This window comes from Mesocricetus auratus, unplaced genomic scaffold, assembly GCF_017639785.1.
Source record: "Mesocricetus auratus isolate SY011 unplaced genomic scaffold, BCM_Maur_2.0 Super-Scaffold_100021, whole genome shotgun sequence".
Classification (NCBI taxonomy): domain Eukaryota; kingdom Metazoa; phylum Chordata; class Mammalia; order Rodentia; family Cricetidae; genus Mesocricetus; species Mesocricetus auratus.
In genome coordinates, this window is record NW_024429202.1 from 26,324,420 (window position 1) to 26,346,922 (window position 22,503).

General features: G+C 41.3%; 1 protein-coding gene across 4 annotated transcripts in view; it reads right to left on the minus strand.

Moving 5' to 3' along the window:
- Bend6 (BEN domain containing 6) overlaps positions 1–22,503 on the minus strand; it is a 53,541-nt gene that overhangs the window by 12,031 nt on the left and 19,007 nt on the right. For all 4 annotated transcript variants that reach the window (XM_021230325.2, XM_005075417.3, XM_021230326.2 and 1 more), the window contains exons 2-3: positions 20,360–20,571; positions 11,010–11,187 (exon numbers count right to left, since the gene is read on the minus strand). In XM_021230325.2, the coding sequence (XP_021085984.1) occupies positions 11,010–11,187; positions 20,360–20,479 (298 nt within the window). In that variant the 5' untranslated portion in view covers positions 20,480–20,571. The remainder of the gene's footprint in view (positions 1–11,009; positions 11,188–20,359; positions 20,572–22,503) is intronic.

The following is a 22,503-nucleotide window of genomic DNA, read 5'->3' on the forward strand; positions in this document are numbered from 1 at the left end:
CCTCTGCCATGGTGTTTTACCTCACTGTGACTCAGAAACAACAGATCCAGTCAACTGTGGCTGGAGACCTCTGAAACCACCAACCAATCGGACATTTGTTCTTAGGTATTCAGTCACAGAGACAAAAGGAGCTGAGCACACATACAAACACTCTCCTGTGAGTTTATCTCTCACTGTTACCAGGCCTTAATCACACACAATACAAAGCAGGGTGCCCAGGGTGTGCCTACAGTTGAGGCTGGAGTTGAGCCTGGCCTGGCCACACAGGAAGACCCATTTCTAAATAAACAGATTTAGAAAGAGTGCTAAGAGGTGCAGTATGGACCTCACATGAAAAGCTCTGGGATTGACCCTTGGCGCTGCAACTAAATATGATGAAAACACGCACGCAGAGTTTTATTATTTATTTTTAATGTTTTTTATTCATTTTACATACCAACCACACGTCCCCCTCCCTCCCCTCCTCCTTCTCTTCCTCCTACTCTTCCCCCCCCCCCCACCAGCCGCTCCTCAGAGAGAGAGGGTAAGGCCCCATGAGGCTTTCAGAGCAATAGGCTTTCCTAGGTAAACACTGCATTCTTCTGTCCCGAATGTGAATGTGAACTTCTGCAGGTAAGCCTCAAGAATAGGATTCTGTCTGTTTTAGTTACCACGCCTCTGCGGCACTCCAACTGTCCCATGCTTGGTCAGTAGGCAGCTCCCCCAGCTTCCACCTTTGTGCTGTTTCTGCCTGACTTCCTTGCTTCCTGCTCTGACATTCAAGCACGTTCTCTCCCTGAAGCTCTCACAAAGTCTCCTGGCATGCTTACAACACCTAGAACTGACCTTTCCCATGAGAAACTCTGGGGCTCTTAGTGGGAGATAATATCCCGGGACCACATCTGGGCTCTAGAAACAACTGCCTTTGGGTTCTTGTTTCCAGGCCCACACGGGATATAATTAGGAAACACACACTACTTTTTTGTTAGTTATTTTTAGACAGAATCTTGCTGCGTAGCCCAGGTTGGCCCTGAACACAGTGTACTGCCCAGGACTACCTCAAACTCACAATCCTCTTTAGCCTCCTCAGGTCCTAAGATTTTAAATGTATACCAATGCAACCAGATGGGACTACTTAATAAGAAAAGATTTATTTTCATTACTTTTAAGTGTGTGTGTGTGTGTGTGTGTGTGTGTGTGTGTGTGTGTGTATGCACATGAATGCAGGTGCTGGTGAAGGTTAGAAGAGTGTGTCAGATTCCTTGAGGGCTGGGTTATAGGCTGTGAGCATGACTTGGGGCTGGGAAGTGCTCTTAATGGCTGGGCCATCTCTCTCTAGCCTTGGAGATTACTATTTACAGATAGAATTCATCACAGCTCCTACTCAAACTTGGACACGGAGTTTTAATTAAATATATATACTATGTGGAGTAAAATGTGAATTTAACTGGGGCTATCCATTTTCCAAATACCGTTTGTTAAGAAATCCGTCCTTTCTATGACTGCTTGCAGGACTAGTTCCAGAGCTGCAGGGTAGAGTCTAACACAGAGACCCGGGGCTTGTGTTCAGAGTGTAAGCATATTAAGGTAGTAGCATCCACATCTTTAAGCACTGGGTGGATGCCTCTAAGAGTAGGCCCCGAGTGACTGCACAGGTTACACGCCTCTGAAGCTGGCTTGGCTGACTTGTGCTAGCAGACATAGCAAATTCCGACGCAGCCGCCTCTGTGTGCCCACTCCATTGTAAATACTTCATTTGCTATTTCTGCTTTTTTTCCCCATTCTAGAGGAAAACTTTCATCTCCAAAATGGCCCAATGTTAAAAAAATAAAACTAACAAACAAAACCTATACAACTATTCAGCCAATAGAGCTTGAACCAAGTGGTCTTGGCCCTCCCTCAAAGGCAGCCCCCTAAGCTCTGTGTCCTCCTTATCCTTATAGATTAGACTCTACGGGAATGTGCACTATGCCCACTGAATGACTAGCTCTCGACGGTCCGTCACATCTAACTGTGCAGTAACACGTCTTGCCATGTGCTCTCTATGTAGCCTCATGCAAGCTGCTATTCCCTCAGGTTACTTTAAAAGTAATCTGGCTAATTATGAAAGGCAAAAATAAGATCTGGATGTAACTCAGTTGGCATAGTGCTTGCCTAGGACACAAGAAGCCCTGGGCTGAATCCCCAGCACCAAATAAACCAGACATGGTGGTGCATGCTTGCAATTCCAGCACTCAGGAGGCTCAAAAGCAAGAAACCACAGAATGGTCATTGGTACTCTGACTGGGAAAGCAAGCTGCTAGCTTCTTCAGGACGAAGTGGCAGCTTTTCTTACTGTCTTTGACTGTGACATGCCTCTCAGTTTATATAGGTCTGTATATTTCTCAGTTGTATGTTTGCCTTCCCATCCCACCACACAGTTATGCTAGCGTAATTAGTCGATACTTAATCAATATGAGTCAGTTTTGTCTGTCTGTCTCTTTAAGGACATACTAACAGTTTCTGGTACATGAGAAAATAATTTTAAAAATGGTAGCATTACATATGGGATGTGTCTTTCCTGTCAGGGATTTTTATTATTTTAATCTCTCCTCCTCAGTGTGTATGTGCATGCGTGTGTGTGTGTGTGTGTGTGTGTGTGTGTGTGTGTACACACGTGTGGAGGTCAGAGGATAACTCTTGGAAAGGAATTAGTTCTCTTCTACCATGTGGGCTACAAGGATCAAACTCAGGATTGCCAAGCTGGGAATGTACATTCATATATACAAAATGGGCAGGCCTTTACCCTCTGAGCCTTCTCACTGACAAGGATTTATTGCTCCTTAAATAAGATAAGCTTAACTCCAGCATTCCTCCCCTCCCCACTTGTGTTACTGCTGGAGGCTCTCACACCAACCCATTTACTTGTTAACTTTTGGTTAATCTTTATAACTTTGCATAATTGCAATTTACATATGTAACCATTTCTTGATTCTTTCAGATTCAGAGAATTTCATCTATGTAATAAGGTAACGTAGCCCCCTCTAAATTCTTCCTGACACAGAAACACAGAGTTCATATATACAAACATGTTCGCACTCTTTCCCGCAACGCCTGCATATTCTAACAGGATTGCTGGTTTAATAAATGTTGTGTTGGATACCAGTTGTCTGGATACCATGTTTCTCTCCTTTCTGGGATTACTCTCTCACTTGGGGGAAGCACATTATACTTTTGGTTCTAAAGCAGAAAGTACGTACATATATTAGGGTGTGTTTTTGAGATTTATGTAATATTGTTATATTACCCTTGTATTGGGTCCACAGTTTCACGATAAAGAATTAACTCATTTTCTTCAGATTACTGAAGATATTGCTCAGGTCCCTGTGGAAGTTCCAGTATTGCTGCTGAGCCATCTAAGGCCATTTTGATTTCTTTCCTTAACCTGTGACATGCTTGTTCTGCTTGTTCTGAAATTTCACAGCACTTTGGGCAACTATTTTTTAATTCATTATATGGGAATTTGGGTGGTTTATAATCTCATGAAATGTTTAAAAATATAAAAAATTTAATATACTTAAATTTAAATTTTATTAAAAATAAAATCATTATTAATACTCATAATGGCACATCAATATTTATAATCAAAAGTACAATTTACAGTGGGAAAATAGGTATCTATCTTTATATGTGGTGCAAGAAATTGATCCTGGGACTTTGTGTATAAGACCCACTCTATCACTGAGCTATATCTGTAGCTCAAGTATACAAATGTATTTGCTTTCAGGTGGCATATTTTGATCTAGAAATGCATACCCTTCAGTTGTAGAAGGGTTCTTTAAAACATAATTTATACTTCTGTTTCTTAAGGTTCCTTGTTTGGGTGTCAAGACTAATTCTGTATTTGCTTAGTAACGTTTAGTTCCTTTTTCTTTGTCTTCTTGCTCTGATACCATAATGTTCTATGAACTTTCCCTTCAGAATAGCCTGTTGAGATTTTTTTGTTTGGTTGGTTTTTTGAGACAGGGTTTCTCTGTGGCTTTGGAGCCTGGCCTCGAACTCACAGAGATCCGCTTGCCTCTGTCTCCTGAGTACTGGGATCAAAGACATGCGCTGCCAACACCCAGCTGCCTGTTGAGATTCTAAATTCTGGTTCTTTGAATATTCATTTTTAGAACTGTTCTGGTCTTGTTTCATGGAGCTTTCTTCTAATAGCTGCCTTGTATTTATTTCCTCTGTTTTCCATGCTAGATGTTTTCATGTATTTTTTATATTTTATTGTATTATGTGTGCGCATGTGTCTGCATGTGTGCATACATGTGCCATACTGCACATGTGAAGGTCAGAGGAAACCCCTGCAGCAGTCAGTCCTTACCTTCCACCATGTGATTCTGGGGATCACACTCAGGTCTCTAGGCTTGGTGGCACATACCCTTTGAGTCATCTCATTAGCCTGTGCAAGAATAATTTCTTAAATAATCATACGTTCTTTTTTCTTAGATGTGCCAAATGTCCCTGAATCCATAGCTTTGGTTCTCTTGAGAGAAAACCCTGTCTTCTCCTATGGTCCAGAAATGATAGTGCACCGATGAATGTGTGGGTTTTCTTTTTTGTTGTTGTTGTTTGTTTTGGTTTTTCGAGACAGGGTTTCTCTGTATTGTTTTGGAGGCTGTCCTGTACTCACTCTGTAGACCAGCCCGGCCTCGAACTCAGAGATCCGCCTGCCTCTGCCTCCCGAGTGCTGGGATTAAGGCGTGCGCCACCAACGCCCGGCGAATGTGTCTGTGTGCAGGCTTTTCCTTTGTTTTTCATGCCATTAGCTTCTCATAAGTCCGATTCCTATAGGCTTTTTGTCAGTTCCTCAGCATGATGTTTGGCTTACTTTGTTTTAAACTGGCCACTGCTGTCCTTCACCATGGTCTCAGTCACAATGTTGAGAATTTTCTCTTTTCCCCAGGCCAAGTCAGTCAGCATTCATCGTCTGCTTTTCAGCTTCTAAAATTTCATTGGCATCATTCACATTTGTGATCTTTTTTTTTAGAGTTTTCTTGATCCTTGTGCTTCTGTTTTTTTTTTTAATTTACTTTTGGTAACATTTCAAGATGGGAGGGGGATCGAAACATGTTTCAATTAAGCTTTCTGAGATAGTTAAGTGCTGTGGAAAAGTGTGATTTATGAGGACTTACTAAATTGAGTTTTCAGTGGACTCTGATTCCTGGCTGCACGAATGTGATACCATGTACTTCCTTTCCCATTGCATTTGCTTGTCCATTCTATCAGTCAGGGATGCTACAAATGTCTCTCACACACATAGCATGCTCACATTTGCCTCTCCACAGTGGCATACACATCCTGCTATTCTCAGGGGATCCACTGACAAACAGCCCTGGTTCTAAGTTTAAAGAGTTGTTGGGAAACTTAGCCACATATGAGATAACACATGATCTCTTCTCAGACCCTTCCCTTATTAGAATCTGAGTTGGTTAAATCTTTGTCACTGTGACCAAGTATCTGACCTAAGCAGCTTTAAGAGACGACAGATTTTTTAAAATTTAATTAACTTTTTTTTCATTTACTTTACATACAGACCACAATCTCCCCTCCCTCCTCTCCTCTTGTCCCCGCCCCATCAACCTCCTTTCCTCATCTCTTATGGCTCACTCTTTCAGAGATTTTCATCCACAGTTAGTTGGCTCTGTTGCTTTTAGGCCACTGCAGAAATACAGTGGCAGACAGGTATGTGGGGGAAGAGCTGCTCACCTCATGGCATCCAGGCAGTAGAGAGAGAGAATCAGAGCAAGGACCAGGGCCCATAGATACCCTCCAAAGCACAGCCTCGGTGTCCTCCATTCTTCAACCAGGCCTCACCCACTGATCCTCCGTCTTACGTAGGGTTTCTTTTGCCACAATAAAACACCACAAGCAACGGTAATGGGAGAGGAGGGTTTTTCTTTACCTTGTATCTTATAACTCTATTATAAAAGGAAGCCAGGACAGAACTCAGGTCTGGAATCTGGAGGCAAGAACAGGAGCAGAGGCCATGAAGGAGTGCTGCTTACTGACTTGGTCCCCATGGCTTGCTCATCCTATTTTTGGTATCAGCATCTGACTAGTGGTGTCATCAACCACAATGGGCTGGGCCATCCCACATAAATGGGCTGCCATAAGATCTGTGTGAGAGATAATGGTGGCTTGAAGAAGAGGAGCAACATAGGTTGAGTGTTTAAGAACACTGGCTGCTCTTCCAGAGGACCTGGGTTTGACTCCAGCACCCAGATGGCAGCTCACAACTGTCTGTAACTCCAGTTCCAGAGGATCTGACCCTCTGGCTTCCGTGGGCATTGTACACATAGTATACAGACAAACATGCAAGCAAAACAACACCCTTACACACGAAATAATACGTTTTTTTTAACGATTAGCAGGGGTGGTTTCTAGAAAAGACTGAATTCTAGAACTATTTTGAATGTAAATAGTGAAAGGAATATAGAAACAGGATAACACTTTGGCTTGAGAACTGGAACCTGCATGAGGAAAAGATACAGGAAGGGGGTCAGAAAAGAGTCTCGAGTTGTATTAGTTTGCGATTGCAATGAGTCTCGGTGAACAAGGAGTTGGGGAGATCTAGGCATGTGTTGTGGTTTGGATATGAAGTGTCCCTACGAAGGGCATTGGTCATGTATTGAAGACATAGTCCCTAACGCAGTATGTTCAGATCTGGGCCTTTTGGGAAGTGACTGGGTCATAAGGGCTCTAACGTCACCAGTAGATTCATTTCTTGATACTTCATGGGGCATTGTTGGGAGGTGATGGACAGCAGGATGGGGCCTTGGTGGAGGAATCAAGGCATCTCTGGGACATGCCATTGAAGGATGCATCTTGTTCCCTGCTCCTTGTTCTCTGTTCTTCCTGGCTGCCAATAAGGTGAGCAGCTTTTGACACACCATGCCGTCTTTGCCAAAGTGTTGTATCTTGCTTTGAGCCCAAAGTAATGGAGCCAGATGATCATGCATTGACACCCCCGAGTCTGTAAGGCAAAACAAATCTTCCCTCCCTCACACGGACTTTCTCGGTTTAAGAATTTGTCAGTAACAGAAAGTCTGACTAACTGCAGACAGAACTCTGAGCATCAAAGCTCATAGACAGAATTTTAATACCTAGTGGTTAGACAGAGAATACTACGTGAAGACTGGCATCAGACAGCTGCCTTGGGTCGTGACTACCCAGAAGCCAAGCGGAAGGCCTGGAAAGCCCTCCCTCAGCACCTCTGCTGACACCCTGATTTTGGAATTCTAGCTTCCAGAACTGACGAAACGAACCTTTCTGTGTTCTTAGCCTTTCAGGCTGTGGCATCTTGTACCTCCTGCACTCTACACTGGTGCGTAACGGAGAATGGTGATCGGCGGACAGTAACCCTGGTGGCATTAAAAGAACTTGATTCAAACAGGACCCAGAAATAATACCAGATGGGGACCTGAAGAGAGTATTATATGAATACCCTTTAAAGGGCTTCTCTCTCCCTGTCTCTTTGTTTCTCTCCCTTCCTTTTCTTTTTTGTTTCTTCTTTTATAAAAATCCTATTATTTTATCTTAGTTACAGCAATACAATTTACAGATTAAGTAACACTGTTAATAGCATCATTTGATACAGTTTTTCAATAGAAGAAAAAGGGGAGACAGGTTATAACCCCCCCCCATTTTGCTGGTCATTGTGGCAAATGTGTTCAGTGACATCACCTCTAACTCCTTGTGCACTGATGGTCAGAGGGATAAAAGGAAGGATTGACCTTCCCAAGCACTGCCTCAGAGAAGAAACGTGCGGGGTTTTTCTTTGCGGGGGGGGGAGGGGACGACTGCAAAATGGTTCTTGCTACTTCAATGCACTGAATGTTCAGTTCACATATCCAGTATAAGGCAGGCAGAGGGGCTACACTCCATTCTTCCTCACTACCTAATGTGACCCTTTCTTGGTCTCTTTTTTTTTCATTTCCGAGTTTTGTGTCACCTTACATAACTTTATATTTTCCAGCACATCCTTTTCCCTACACAGTTCATTTTTCTTTCCAGCTGAATCCTATTCCACAGTGTGCACACACACATCTTCATTACCCATTCTTCTGCTAGTGGATACTAGACTACTTCTATCTCTGTACTACTGCAGATTTAGAAGCAGTGAGCATGGTGTGGGTTCATCTCTGTGGTAGGATGTAGTCCTCTGTGTCTACAGCCAGGAGTGAGAGAGCTGGCTCATAATAGTAGTTCTCTCTTTAGTTTTTTGAGGAACCTCCAAACTAATTTTCATACTGTCTATACTGGTTTTCACTCCCACAGCAGTGAATAAGGGACCTTATTTCCCACATCCTTTCCAGTATTTTTCAGATTTCTTGGTAACTGTCACTCTGAATAAGGTGAGGTGACATCTCAAAGTTGTTCTAATTTGTATTTCTCTCATAAGTAAGGATACTAAGCACTTTAAAAAATAGTTACTAGCCATTTGTGTTTCTTTTCAGAACTGTCCACTTCCGTATATCATTTTCTGACTGGTACTTTTGTTTCCTGGGTATTTAATGTGTGTGTGTGTGTGTGTGTGTGTGTGTGTGTGTGTGTGTGTGTGTGTGTTGTGAATTCTGGTCATTATCCTTCTGCCTGAAGTATCTCTGATAAAGATTTTCTCCCATCCCTTGGAGTATTTGCTTTGTTAATAGTTGGTTTGTTTTGTAGTTGCCCCATTGTATACTAACAATGAACTCTAAGAGAAAGACATTAGGAAAAACATCTCATTCATAACAGCTCCAAAAATGAAGGTAACTAGGAATGAACTAAACCAAAGAAGTGAAAGACCTACACAATGAAAACTTCAAAGACACTAGGTAATGGAAAGGCCTTTCACACCCCTAGATTGGTAGAATTAATGTAAGAAAATGGCTATATACCAAAATTAACCTACATATCTAATGCACTATTCCTTAAAAATCAGATCTAGAAAAAAACTAACAGAAGTATTCATGAGGAACCAGAAAAGGCCTTGAATGGCTAAAGCAATCTCTCAGAGAAAGAACTCAGCTGGGATATCACAAGACCTAACCTCATAACATCTTCCAGAGCCTTTGGTGCTGTGGTCAATAAAAAAAAGAAAACAAAACAAAACAGATGAAGGCAATACTAGTTACCATTCCTGAATCTCCCAGCTTGTGCCGGGCAGTGCCCATAGAAGTTCTCTTTATTCCATCCAGTTCCCATAGTAACAAGGAAACAACATATTGACCCTATTTTGTAGATGAGGAAGTTGAAACTGGTGGAGAGGATAGAGAAAGAGGACATACTAATGTGCTATAGCTAGTGAGTAGATTTGGGACCAAAATCAAAGTGTGTGACCCTAAATCAGTGCTTTCCAGCCAATTATTCTAATGGTTTGTCTTTGATTTCCAGCACATTCGGAGCTCTAGAGCAGATTACATTAAAACAGAAACTGTTCTCTGAAGACGTCTCCAAAAGAAAGCAGCAATAATTATAAAATCATGATCTTTAAAGCGAAGACCTAAAGGCCCAATGGTTGGTTAATGGAAAAAACATCCTTCTTCTCACACATGGCTTGTTGTACTTAAAGCTATAAATTCTTAGATTTGATATATATCTTAGGCAAAAGTGACTCCTTTCTGTCAACCTCCGACTTCACTCACTCTCCAGCCTCTATCACCCTGTCTGTCCCCAAGTTTCCACGGAGCTACCCACTTCATTTCCACAGCTACTGTTCTAGCGTAGCTGCTAGCAGGCTAGTCTGAATGGCTGTGACACCTCCTGGTAGCTGGTCCTCACTTCCTTTCCTGTGTCACCTGTTCCAGTTGTGTACACAGAAGCACACTGTCAGAAAGTTAGGTGTACTTGGAGTTTCACATCATGATGCTGAAGGTAGCATAACTGCCAGATAAAAGTAGTTTAAAAAACACACAGTGCTGAACTGTGAACTGAAGCTCGCTCTTCCTTCCTTCCTTCCTTCCTTCCTTCCTTCCTTCCTTCCTTCTTTCTTTCTTTCTTTTTCTGAGACATGGCTTCTCTGTATTGCTTTAGAGGTTTGTCCTGGAACTCGCTCTGTAGACCAGGCTGATCTCCAACTCACAGATATCCGCCTGCCACTGCTTCCCAAGTGCTGGGATTAAAGGCGTGCAGCACCAATGCTCAGCCACTATTTCATTCTTTTTTTTTTATGAGACAGGGTTTCTCTGTATTGTTTTGGAGGCTGTCGGTCCAGCCTGGCCTCAAACTCACAGAGATCCACCTGCCTCTGCCTCCCGAGTGCTGGGATTAAAGGTGTGTGCCACCAACGCCCAGCCCCGCTATTTCATTCTTTAAAAAAGTAAATACGGAGTTGTGAGTGGGGGGGAAGGAGTATGTTAGGAAGGCCTGGGAGGATCTGAAGGGAGGAAATGGAGGTGGGTATAATCATAATACATTATATAGATAAATCAAATGCTTAAGACCAACACCATTATAAAATAAACCGGAACACAAACACAGATCCTACAGAAATAAGAAAAGCATCAAGCTTTTTTTAAATTTTAATTTCCTTAGACTGATCCTTCTCTTCTATTTGCTTCTAGACTGTACTCATTCTCTTAAACCACTTTCCCAATATAAAAGCTTGTGTCTATGGAAGCAACAATACCAGTGGCTCATAGTCTATCACAACAGTCCCACTTCCTGGAATCTTCCTGACAGGAGTAGTGGAGTGTATTTGTTTGGTCTGACTAGTTCTTCTTTTCCCTCTGGGGCCCATCATGTAAATAGCTTAAGTTCAGTAAGTATTTATTGAGTACTACTAAATGAATACAAGATTTGGGACATTGTAAGACAATCTAAATCATGTGTGCAATAACTGGATGCTTTCATATTTAAATTTGGCTATTGCCTGATTTCTTAAAATGTAAATTTTGAGCTCTCACAGGAACTGATTTTCTTTTCCATTTTTAACTGTGGATCTGCAATAATACAATATTTTACACCAATCCCATACTGTCCCTTTTATCTAAAAGACCAGTCCCTTTAAGGTTTACCTTGTAGCATGACCAAAGACTGTCGAAGCCGGCTGTTCTCCTTCCGAATGTTGGTTAGTTTTTCTTTCAGGTTTTTGATTTTGGTACAAAGTTCCTCCTTGGACAGTTCTGCTAAGGGAGTTTCATCATCACTTGAGCTCTCGCCAGGTAGGAAGGCATTTCCTGAATATGGGTCTCTCTAAAACACAAGGCATGCATAAAAAAAGACACCTTGTAGTTCCTTTAACCCAAAGCCACTTAATCAGACACATGGATGCCTGTTTCCACATACAGCTCCCACAATGCATGGCCCCCGCTTTGTCCTCCAGCCTCCAGACCTCAGGAAAGATGAGGAAAAGGGTTCATGATCTTCTTCAAGTGGAAGTCAGGATTCTGACTTTCTGCTTAACCAGTGAAAAATACACAGTATTATATAATGTGGTAGACCCAGCAAAGCCACCCCTCAAACTTGGGCTCCTCTGAGATGGCGCCTGGCTTGTCCCAAGAACTTCAAAATCTGACTTCCTTTCTGTAACAGGAAAAATAAAAGACCCAGAGACTGATATTGGGGTTTAGACTTCAAGCTGAAGATCAGAAACGCAAAGCAGCTAGCCATTAGCTTCTTACCTCCACCTTAGACTGAATGGGCTGATCCTGTCCACGAGCTCCCACCAAGCCTCAGACTGTAACCTCTCAGTGTGGCTGGAGAATGAATGCCTCATACTCAATTCTGATCTGACTTATATACCTCTCATATTTTTGGTTGTGAGCCTAGCCTTTAACGGCTGAGCCATCTCTCCAGCCCTTACATACCTCTCATGAGTCCTGGGGTTAAAGACATGAACTCTGTTTCTCTTTAGGACTGGATCAGTCTTGTGTAGAACTGTGTGACCTTGGACTCATAGAGATCCGTCTACCTCTTAACTCGAGTCCTAGGATTAAAGGTCTGTACTACCACCTCCTAGTTTCCGGCTGCTAGGATTAAAGGTGTGTACCTGACCTCTATGGCTTGTGGCTGACTTTGCTTTCTGAATCCTCAGACAAGCTTTGATAAATCATAAATAATATATCAGAATACCTTTCTTCATCTGGGTTAGCATACAGGCACAGTGGCATAGTCTTTAGCCCCAGGACTTTGGCAGTAGAGACAGGAGGTCAGTCAGAGATACAGAGTGAGCTCCAGACCAGTCTGGACTGGACAGATAAACAAACAAACCTTGTCTTCAAAAAAGAAAGTAAAAGAAAAAGAAAGAGGAATCTTAGCAAGCTGGCAGCACACTCTTGCTCCGTGCACCAGCTACAGATGATGAGGAACAGTTTAAAAAGAGGCCATGGTTTGTAAGACAGTAGCTACACACAGGGACAAGTACAGGGCAGAGCTAAGCAAGGGTGTGAGGGGTTTCTTGTGTGAAGGCGACGATTTAATTCTCTACAGAATTAATCTTGTAGAAATTCTTGGAACCACATTTTTGATATGGGCATTCTTCTGTATGCATTTTAGACTTCCATAAAATGTTCTTTTTAATTCTCTGGTGATTAAAAGCCAGGAATGGAGCTGACAGGTAGGGCATTTGTGGAGCATGTGAAAGACCTTGGTGTCATCGCCCGTGCTGTAAGGAAAAAGTCGGATAAGTACATTTTTATAGAATATCTTGATCTTTTTCCAGTCTCAGAGTCTAAATCTTTTATGTTCATGCCTGTATCTTGTTTTGAGAACAGATGTCATTAATGAGAAGCAAAAAAGAGTGCAAACTCTTTATGAGGAAAACAACAACAAAAAACCCTTTACTGAGACACACCCTCAATGTAGAGGGAAATGTTCACAGATGAAAGGCCACAGGTAAAATATTGATTATCATTGCCGGGCGGTGGTGGCACACGCCTTTAATCCCAGCACTCGGGAGGCAGAGACAGGCGGATCTCTGTGAGTTCGAGGCCGGCCTGGACCGATAGCCTCCGAAACAATACAGAGAAACCCTGTCTCGTAAAAACCAAGAAAAAAAATATATTGATTATCCTCCAGCTAAACTATATTAAGTTAATGTAATTCCAATGAAAATTTAAAAAATTGTCTATAAACTTATAAGTTCAACAGCCAAGAATATCCAAAAAGTTCTTAAAGAATGATCAGAAATTGAGGCTTCTCTATAAATCTAAAGTGTTATTAAAATTTCAGACTGATTCAGTTTGGTGCTGATACAGAGACAGACAACATTACCAAGAAGTAGGATCAACTGGTAACAAAAAAATAGATGCCCGAGCCTGAGAGCTGTGATGTATGACAGAGGGGGCTGGCAGCTTACCTGGGAAGTGAGAGTTACTCAACCCAGGATGCTGGAATGTTGGCCCATTCAGCCTTGTCAAAATTGGTAAAGAAACGGATGCTGGCCTCATTCTAAACATATATGCATGCACCAACACACACATACACTCACATACACAGATTCAGCATGCACTAATACATACACAAGCATACACAGATTCATACACACATACACCCACATATAGGTCTTTACGTAAGTGTACACATATACATGCATACACACACGCACACCTGCATTCAAATCCCTGCAGACGGATTAAGAATTTATACATCAAAAGCAAAATGCAAAAATTGTATAAGATATATAAATATATGATTTTAAACTTGGTGTAGGCATTTCTTAGATATAAAATCTCTGATTGCAATATTTAAAAAGAACTTCTATTCATATGGCACACTGAACAAGAAAAAAGACAGTAAGAACCAATGGTAAATTAGCTATAAAATGATATCTGCAGTGTTGTTATATATTATATGTTACATACATTATATGTTATATTAATATGATATAATATCTGCACTGTTTTTAAAACAGCAACTCACTGGAAAAATGAGCAAATTATATGAAGGGGGAATTTGACAGAACAGAAAACCTATATGGCTCATCAGTAGACCCAGAGACATTCAGTCTCATTAGTGAGCAGAGATAAGGTCACAATCACCATCAATTACCATTTGGGCAAAACCCATGGACTCTGACAAAACTACACAGAGTGGGCACGGATAACTGAAATTCTCTATATGTTGCTGTAAGAATGTAACTTGGCACACTGCTTTGGAAAGTGCTGTAATATTATTCTAGAAAGTTTAAAATGTATTTTCTCTGTGCTTTTGCAGATGATCCTCATATTTGTGTGTGCATACAGGAAAACATGCCCAAGACTTTCAAATGAAGCAAGATTAATAATGGTGAGAAACGGAAGACACTCCCAGTGTCTACTGTCAGGACAGGGACAGGGCACTTGTGCTGGTTTCAGACAGTGGGATTTACACAGCACTGACAGTAGATAAGTCACATGGCAGGGGACAGGGCACTTGCGCTGGTCTCACAGACAGTGGGATTTAAACAGCACCGTCAGTGGATAAATCAGAACCACAGAAAATCCATGTTAGTGCAATGTAGAATGAAAAAAGCAAGTTGCAGATGCAAATGTATGATGTATCATTTGTACAGTTAAAAAGTAAACAAGCCATTGAGTAGCACTCACAGGTACTAGCTCCTAGGAGACTGAGGCAGGGGGATCACTTGATTCCGGCAAACACGGCCACTCTAAGTAATACAGCGGAAACCCTTCCCAAAAGAGAGGCAGAGGCGAGAAACTGAAGTGAATGATTGATTATTTACACACTTGTATTATACCTAATATATAATCTACAACATTTAATAGATATTTATATATGACTCAATATTATGTAAGTGTGCTTTTTCTTTGAAAAGCAGGCTAAGGACACAGTTCAGTGGTGGAGTAGTTGCTTAGCATGTGCAAGGCTTAAGTCCTGAGGCAGGGAGAGAGGGGACTGAATACATTACAGGCAAGATTGACAGGCATTGTTTAGGGGCTATCTGAGGATAGGTGGTTTGATTGGAGTTTATTTCTTTTTATATAAACATATGCATAGGAAAAGGAGAGCATTTATTCTCCAGTCTCCCCATCCAAACCGCAGTGCCGCTATCATTTGTGTGTATCAGAAGCTTTCTTCATGTCAGAACCTTTTCATTTTCTAGTCTCAGGCTTCTTTTTCCAAGCTTATACTCCAGGCCAGTGGTTCTCAACCTGTGGGTCTCGACCCCTTTGGGGTCACCTAAGACCATCGAAAAACACAAATGTTTACATTTGGATTCATAACAGTATCAAGATTACAGCTATAAAGTAGCAATGAACATAATGTTATGGTTGGGGGTTACCACAGCATGAGGAACTGTATTAAAAAAGGCTGCAGCATCAGGAAGGTTGAGAGCCACTGCTCTAGTCAACTTGGGATTTGATCTTTATAAATCTAATACCAGGCTGTACACGGCAGGAATTTTACCGTCTCTATTATGTGGTAGGATGTGGTAGGCTCCATTCTTTCCTTTCTAGTTTCCATTCACAGTTTCTCTATTAGGATTGTCACAAAGCTAATTCTGTGACTTTTTGTGTCAGAGAAAAGAAAGAACAGATTCTCCCAAAAGAAACCTTGTGTTTATCTTTTAGTTTTACAACTAGGTTTTGAGGTCAGAAGTGAGGCAATAATTGGAAATGTCTTAAATGACGGTGAGATTAAAAAAAACCTGAAATTACTAAACTGGTATGTACACACACACACGCACACACACAAGCATTTAAGTATATATACATGTATGTATACATACATAAATATACACATGCATGCATAAGAACCAGTGTGTGTGTGTGTCTGTACACATCACTGGAAATCTTGGTGTTGAAGGCCATTTATAAAGACCAGAACTCAGATGTGTATAGCATGAAGGTTTTTGGAAAACGAGCCTGAGAGTAGAAAAGAGGAAGGGAAAGCTCATGCTATACGGCATTCTGGTGCTCGGAGTTCGGGACTGGAGAATACAGTACAGGAATTTCAGAAAATCAAAGTCAAATGTCTGCCTTCCTTCTTCACTGGTTCTTTTGTCAGAATTTCAGGAGTGGGGACGCAGAGGTAAACATCCATGTTAGGGAGGGGCAATGGGCCGCAGACTAGCTCCTTCTTTGTCATCCCTTTTCTCTAGTCTCTAAAGAGGCTTGGGTCCAGAATAACTTTGGGGCAGCACGTTGCCTCTCTGGGTCATAGATCAGAAACAGTCAGAGAGATGCTTAGACGAGTGGATGAAATCTAGCATCCAGACTCTCCAGCGCTTGTGCAAAGCAGCTAGAAATTCAAAAGGGTCCTCGTGTCCTAGTCAGGAGACAGACAAGTGTTTGGGGAACTGATAAAAAGAGAGCATGTAGCAAGAGGCTACACAAAATGCCAGGGTCTTGCGGCAGGTGGCCAAGGGTGCCAAGCTGCCGAAGCTTGGGGGTGGAGCCAACAGTATCCCCAGTGGGCCTGGAAGGGTGGGCTCATTGGGAACCCTAATGAATACCTCGAGACTAGTCAGGGGCATTAAGAACTTTGGTAGAAAGGATACGTCCCTCCCCAATGTTGAGATGATACTCAAGCCTTCCCAAGCCTGAATCACTTCCCAAGGAAAACAGTGTAGTGAAGGAGGCTAAGAATGTAGGATTGGTTGACACTTAAATCTTGAGGTGACTAAGTTAGCATAGCAACAGCTCAAAAGGAATGTTTCATGGTGAACGGAAAAGTTTAGGTTTTCTTGCTTGATTTGGTTTTGTTTTTGGTTTGGTCTTATCAAGAAGTAATAGAGAACGGAAAGCCTGATGAGATCAGTCACAGGAAAATGTAGCCAAACTTTGGTATGATTTGTCATATGTATATTCAACTCTCGTAAACACATAAATATGTATTTCATTGTTTGTATGTGAATTCGTGTGGATATATACAATTGCAATATATACAATAGTAATACAAACTACCATAGCTAATGTACTCTGATTATATGTACAAATCTTAGGGGAAAATGATGCATTTGATTAAATATGAATGAAAGGTATTTTGAAAACTGAAGAGTGTCTGTTCAGACAAGAACTCCATGTGTAGTAATTAGTTTTGTTCTTATTATTAAGTTTTAGAAAGTTCCAGAAAGAAAGGAATTCAGGCAAGATCACCAGAGGAAGGAAGGGAGAGAGAAAGGAAGACAATGCTGAATTTGATGAATTGCTGTCTTTCAAACTTAATTACAACAGAGTGATTTCTAAATAGTCCAGACAATGGGAATTGAACAGGAAAACCCACCAGAATAGAGCCAGAACCCCAAAGAAAAGTTGGCAGAGGAAGACAGAGCTCACTGTTTCATAGCTATGTTCTCTCGCTCCTTCTTGCAAATAGGCATTGAGTAGGACACAGAGCTCTTAGCTGAAGACTTCATTTCCCATATTTCCATGCTACTCACTGTGGCTACACTGTCCCTACACAACCAGAAACAACATGTGCCATTGCTGCTGCATAACCTTAGAGGAATGAAGAGCTTCCTGCCTGAGTCTCCTTTTCTTGAAATCATTAGCAGTTGTTAGACACAGAGACAGCGCTGTGTGTTGAGCGAGATGGAACAATGTGAGATTCATCAACACTACAGCTCCCATGTAATGGTGACCTTCAAGACCAGAGACAACTTCCACAACTACTTCCGTAGGTCAATAGCAGGTAGACTTTCACCTTGGTTTTCTCCAGAGCCTTCCTGCGTGATCTCTGATGATGGTATTCAGCCAATGAGATGAGTCAAGGGATACCTTCAAATACTTTGTTTCATAAGGCCTTTGGGTAACTGTTATAAATTGGTGAGAAAAGGGGTTAAATATAGACACAATGATAAAAGAAGAGGGCTTTTAGGCCCAAGATCTTTAACCATATAAGATCTCTGATTGGAGTGACTGCAATGGAAACAGACATAATTAAGTAGTTTGGAATGGCATTAAGATTTTTGAGGACAGCGAAGTGCCAGACACAACACCATACAGGCCTCAAGAGCATGTGCTAATTTTACCCGTGGGCACCTTCAAGTCCACACTAGCAAGTTACAATAAGATACTGATGAAAATAAGAAATATGGATATTAATACTAATAATATCAATGCTGATAATATTGATAAGAAAGTATAAATGCAAAAAAGCCTGTGCACTGCCCCTGGGCATGTTTACTGTGTGTGTGTGTAGAGAACCTTCAGAAAACCATCTTAGATGGCAATGCAATTTTATGAAAATATCTCTTACATTCTATGAGACTGAAGCTTTTGCTGGACCTCACAGCCAGAGTTAATAATACACTTTGAGGTCACTTAAGATTAAAGATTGCTATCCTACTCTCTATTCAGTCTTAAAACAAATAAACAAACTACCTTTAAGAGAATAATGTCTCAGTCCATCTTACTTGCCTTGGATTTCCCACGTAAGCTAATGCATGTAAGCATGAGAATTAGTTGGATTTCCCGACCTAAGCTAATGCATAGCTATCATCTTAAATTATGTACTCTTCTTGCCTCTGACTGGAGTATCACTGTGTGTCATTTGCTGAAGGCAGCCAACACAGAGGTTGAAAGCACCTTTCCAAATTTCCATAAAGGTTGAAAGTATCCGTTTATGAACATTGGTTGATCAACAATGTTTGTTGTCTGGGTCAGTTGAGTCAGTTGGAGACGGTAATGTCATCCCTTGTAAAACTCTGTTGAAGATTCCCGTAAGAAGGATTCTTGTAAGAACGAATGGGAAAGAGTCCCATTCCTTCCCTGTGTGATGCTTTCTATGCAGCTCAATAAAGACAGAGCCACACCTCGGCCACACAGCAGACATACAGACACAGTCTCACACACAGAAGACAGAGGCCCAAAGACAGGACAGACAGACACACAGAAGACAGAGACCCAAAGACAGGGCAGACAGTCACACAGGGACAGACACAGGGACAGATTCACAAGACAGCCTTCAGGCTCAAACAACATACAGACAGGTGACACGGGGAGCATGAAGAAGACACTTCAAATCTGGACTCACTCTTGGTTAAATGACTCAAAGAGGGAGTGCCTTTATTTCTCTTCCCAATGTGACACCAGTGCATTACTGGTGACTTGGAGTTATTCACGAATGTGTTTAATTCATGCAATCTTACAATGTCTAGTGAAATGAATAGAAACAAGTACACAATTCCTAATCCACAAGTCATCCTCTATGTATTTCACACAGAGACAACTGGTGGGGTATAGTTGTGCTAAATCCACAGATTTTTAGTTGTTCCAGCCTTAAAAATAACCGAAAGTGTATAACTATATAAGCTGATGGTAATGCTAATTTGTTTCTTTACAGAACATGTTTTATGATTTACATGTATCTCATAATATTGAGTCTTATAAATAATTTTTGGAAAAATGCAGTGCTTTTTGAAAAATCAGAGACAAATTAAGATTGATATAATGATATCCATGTGCCACTGAATGACATGCACATAGTATTTTCCAGTGCAATGTGCACTGCAACATGAAGAAACCAGAAAACCATTCCACATATGGTGCATTTAGGCAGTAGGATAACAGAGCTTGTAAAAAGAAAAGCTGTCTGCCAGTGGGAAGATCTTTAAGTGGTAAGTGGCAAAGCAAAGTACACAGCAGTGTGTATGGTAAATTATATTTTACTGTAAATAAAGAAATGCAGGAGGACAGAGACGCAATAGTGGAGTGAAGTGGTGTACGAGCAGAGTGGACGGGAGCCGGGAATACGAGCAGAGTGGACAGGAGCCGGGAATACGGGCAGAGTGGACGGGAGCCGGGAATACGGGCAGAGTGGACGGGAGCCGGGAATACGAGCAAAGAGGATGGGAGCCGGGAATACGAGCAGAGAGGACGGGAGCCGGGAATACGGGCAGAGTGGACGGGAGCTGGGAATATGAGGGAGGCACCACTATTTACTATTGAAATATTTGAGTTATGAGAGTGTAATATTTAAAGAAATAAGAACGTGTTACATGTATAGCAAAACACGAACAAATATGTGACTGTTTAAAGACATATAAATAAAAATAGAGAATGAACATGTCGGTTAGTTGTCCAAAGTGTAGGAAGGGAATGAGGTGGTGGGGGTGGCCACGATCTAGGTTCTAGACGGAGAGCAAAGAGAATGTCTTAATGAAGAAATATGCCAACTTCCACAAAGTATTTTGTGGGGAAAAATATTTTCAGACAGTCTGATGATCTGTCATTGTACAGAACAGCAAACAAAATTTGAACAATGACTTATATGGTCCTGGCTGAAATGAAGTAGGCAAACTGCCCATTGACTGTGTTTCTAACTGAAGTTAAAAACAAAAGCAAATAACAGAAACCATCTTCTCCTACATGAATAAAGAATAAACACAAATTACTGGAAAAGGAGAGAAAAGCAACGACAGGAAGTGTAGACTGCGGTTGATCTCGATAAGGAGATTAAATCAAAGCGACAGAAAACCGACCTGTGCAGTATCCACGGCACTGTTTGCATTTTCTGAGTTCACCGTCTCTGTCCTTTTCCTCTTTCTTTTTCTAAGAACTTGGTTATCGGTAATTTCATCTGTCTGCAAGGTCTTCTGCATTTTCTCAGCTGGTCAGCACAGGCGTTCTGGAACCGTCAAAGGCAGAGACTCCCATGTAGGTGCTGCTCCTCTGCATGCAGCTAACGCTTCTCCTTAAAAACAAAACAAAACAAAACAAAACAAAACAGGGTTGGTGCATCAGGCGGCTGTGTGGTGTGCTGCCCGCTCAAGCGTCCACAGAACGCTTCCTGCTGTGTCTCCCCCAGCAGCCAATCTTCAGACATTTCCCACCTGACTCAGAGACTTTCAGCTTTACATGGCCATCAAGATGCTCATGTTGTGATGTGTAGTAAGTTGGCTTAAAAGAAAATCACATAGTATGAAAGCAATTCCCATCTGTTTTTCTTGTCAAATAGCTATGCAGAATCAATGATCTTTTAAAATCATAAACTCATATTAACAGTATCACAGAGTACTGAAGTTATGTACGTCTAGGAAAATATATTAATAACAGTTGTCAGTACCAGGATCAAAAATGAAAGTATTCCTGAGAAACCAATTAAGAACTGCTTAGGATTGAGGTTTGCTTTAAAAGGTGTTTTTCTTCTGGAAAACTCTGACGTCTTAGGAACAAGTGACTCACTCTTATCAGTAAGGCTGCAGTGGTGATATTTAACCTTGGCAGTGTATAACTGATGCAGCATATTAGGTCTCACTACCTCCAGCGTATCTGCTTTAGTTGGTTTGTTTTCATAAGCATTTAATTATAAATAATAAAACGTTGAAAAGACATTGAGCGTATGGATCTTCATGAAATATGCAGAATATTGAGCAAACAGTAACATTTCACCAAATTACTATACTAGCAAACATATTACTCAAACTTTATTATTCACAAAATTCATAATAAATGTGGAGTACAAGTTTTTGTAAGTTATAGTTACTAATGTAAAGAGGGGAGTTTTCAAGATAACATTATAGTTGGGAATGGGGGTGTAACCCTGGAATGCTAGCCTGCAGAGATGAAGGCAGGAGGATCTTGTGTTCAAGGCCAGACTGGGTGACATAGTGAGATCCATTTTCAAAATTCCAAACATAAATTAAAAATACACTGAGATTCAACTCACATTGGTCAGAACAGCTATGATTGAAAACGCAAATGAAAGCCGACTCAAATGATGTAGGGAAAAGGGATCCTGTTCCCGGTTGGTAGGAGTATAGAGTGGCTCAGTCACTATGAAATTCCAAACATAAATTAAAAATACACTGAGATTCAACTCACATTGGTCAGAACAGCTATGATTGAAAACGCAAATGAAAGCCGACTCAAATGATGTAGGGAAAAGGGATCCTGTTCCCGGTTGGTAGGAGTATAGAGTGGCTCAGTCACTATGAAAATCTGTATGGCGATTGCCCAAAAAGATAGAAATAAAAACTGCATACAATCAAGCTATGCCACTTCTGGGTATATACACAAAGGGGAAATGATACAATTACACTAATCTCCAAAAAGACGACCTTACGTCTATAAGGAAAATGCAGGTCAAAATCACGAGGGCCAGCAAGCTGGTTCAGTGTATAAAGATGTAAAGATGCCCTCCCACTAAGCCCAATGATCTGAGTGTGATCCCTGGAAATCAATGGCAGAAAAGAGAAACAACTACAAATCACTCCCCGACCTTGACTAAAAAATTAATATAATGAGGGCAAATAAATGAGGGTAGTACGAGTGAGATACTACCATATATTCATTAGCATGACAGCTGACAAGAAAACTAAAACCTCAAGTATTGGTGCAATATGGAGAAACTGAGAACTTCACGTTGTGGTGGTAATATAAAGTGGCGCAGTTGCTGTGAAACCAGAACCGTGAAGAGATTGCGTGTCCCTATGTTCTCGGGAGCATTAGCCATAGTAGCTGAAAGGCGCCTAGGTGTCTTATCACCAGAGGAATTGGCAAGCAAAAGGAGTGTGTATGTACATCATGCCGTTTGGTTTTGAAAAGAATTTCTGACATGTGCTGCAGTATAGACGAACCTTGATGTCTGTGTAGTTCAAATGTAAATGAGCATTGTGTACGGTTG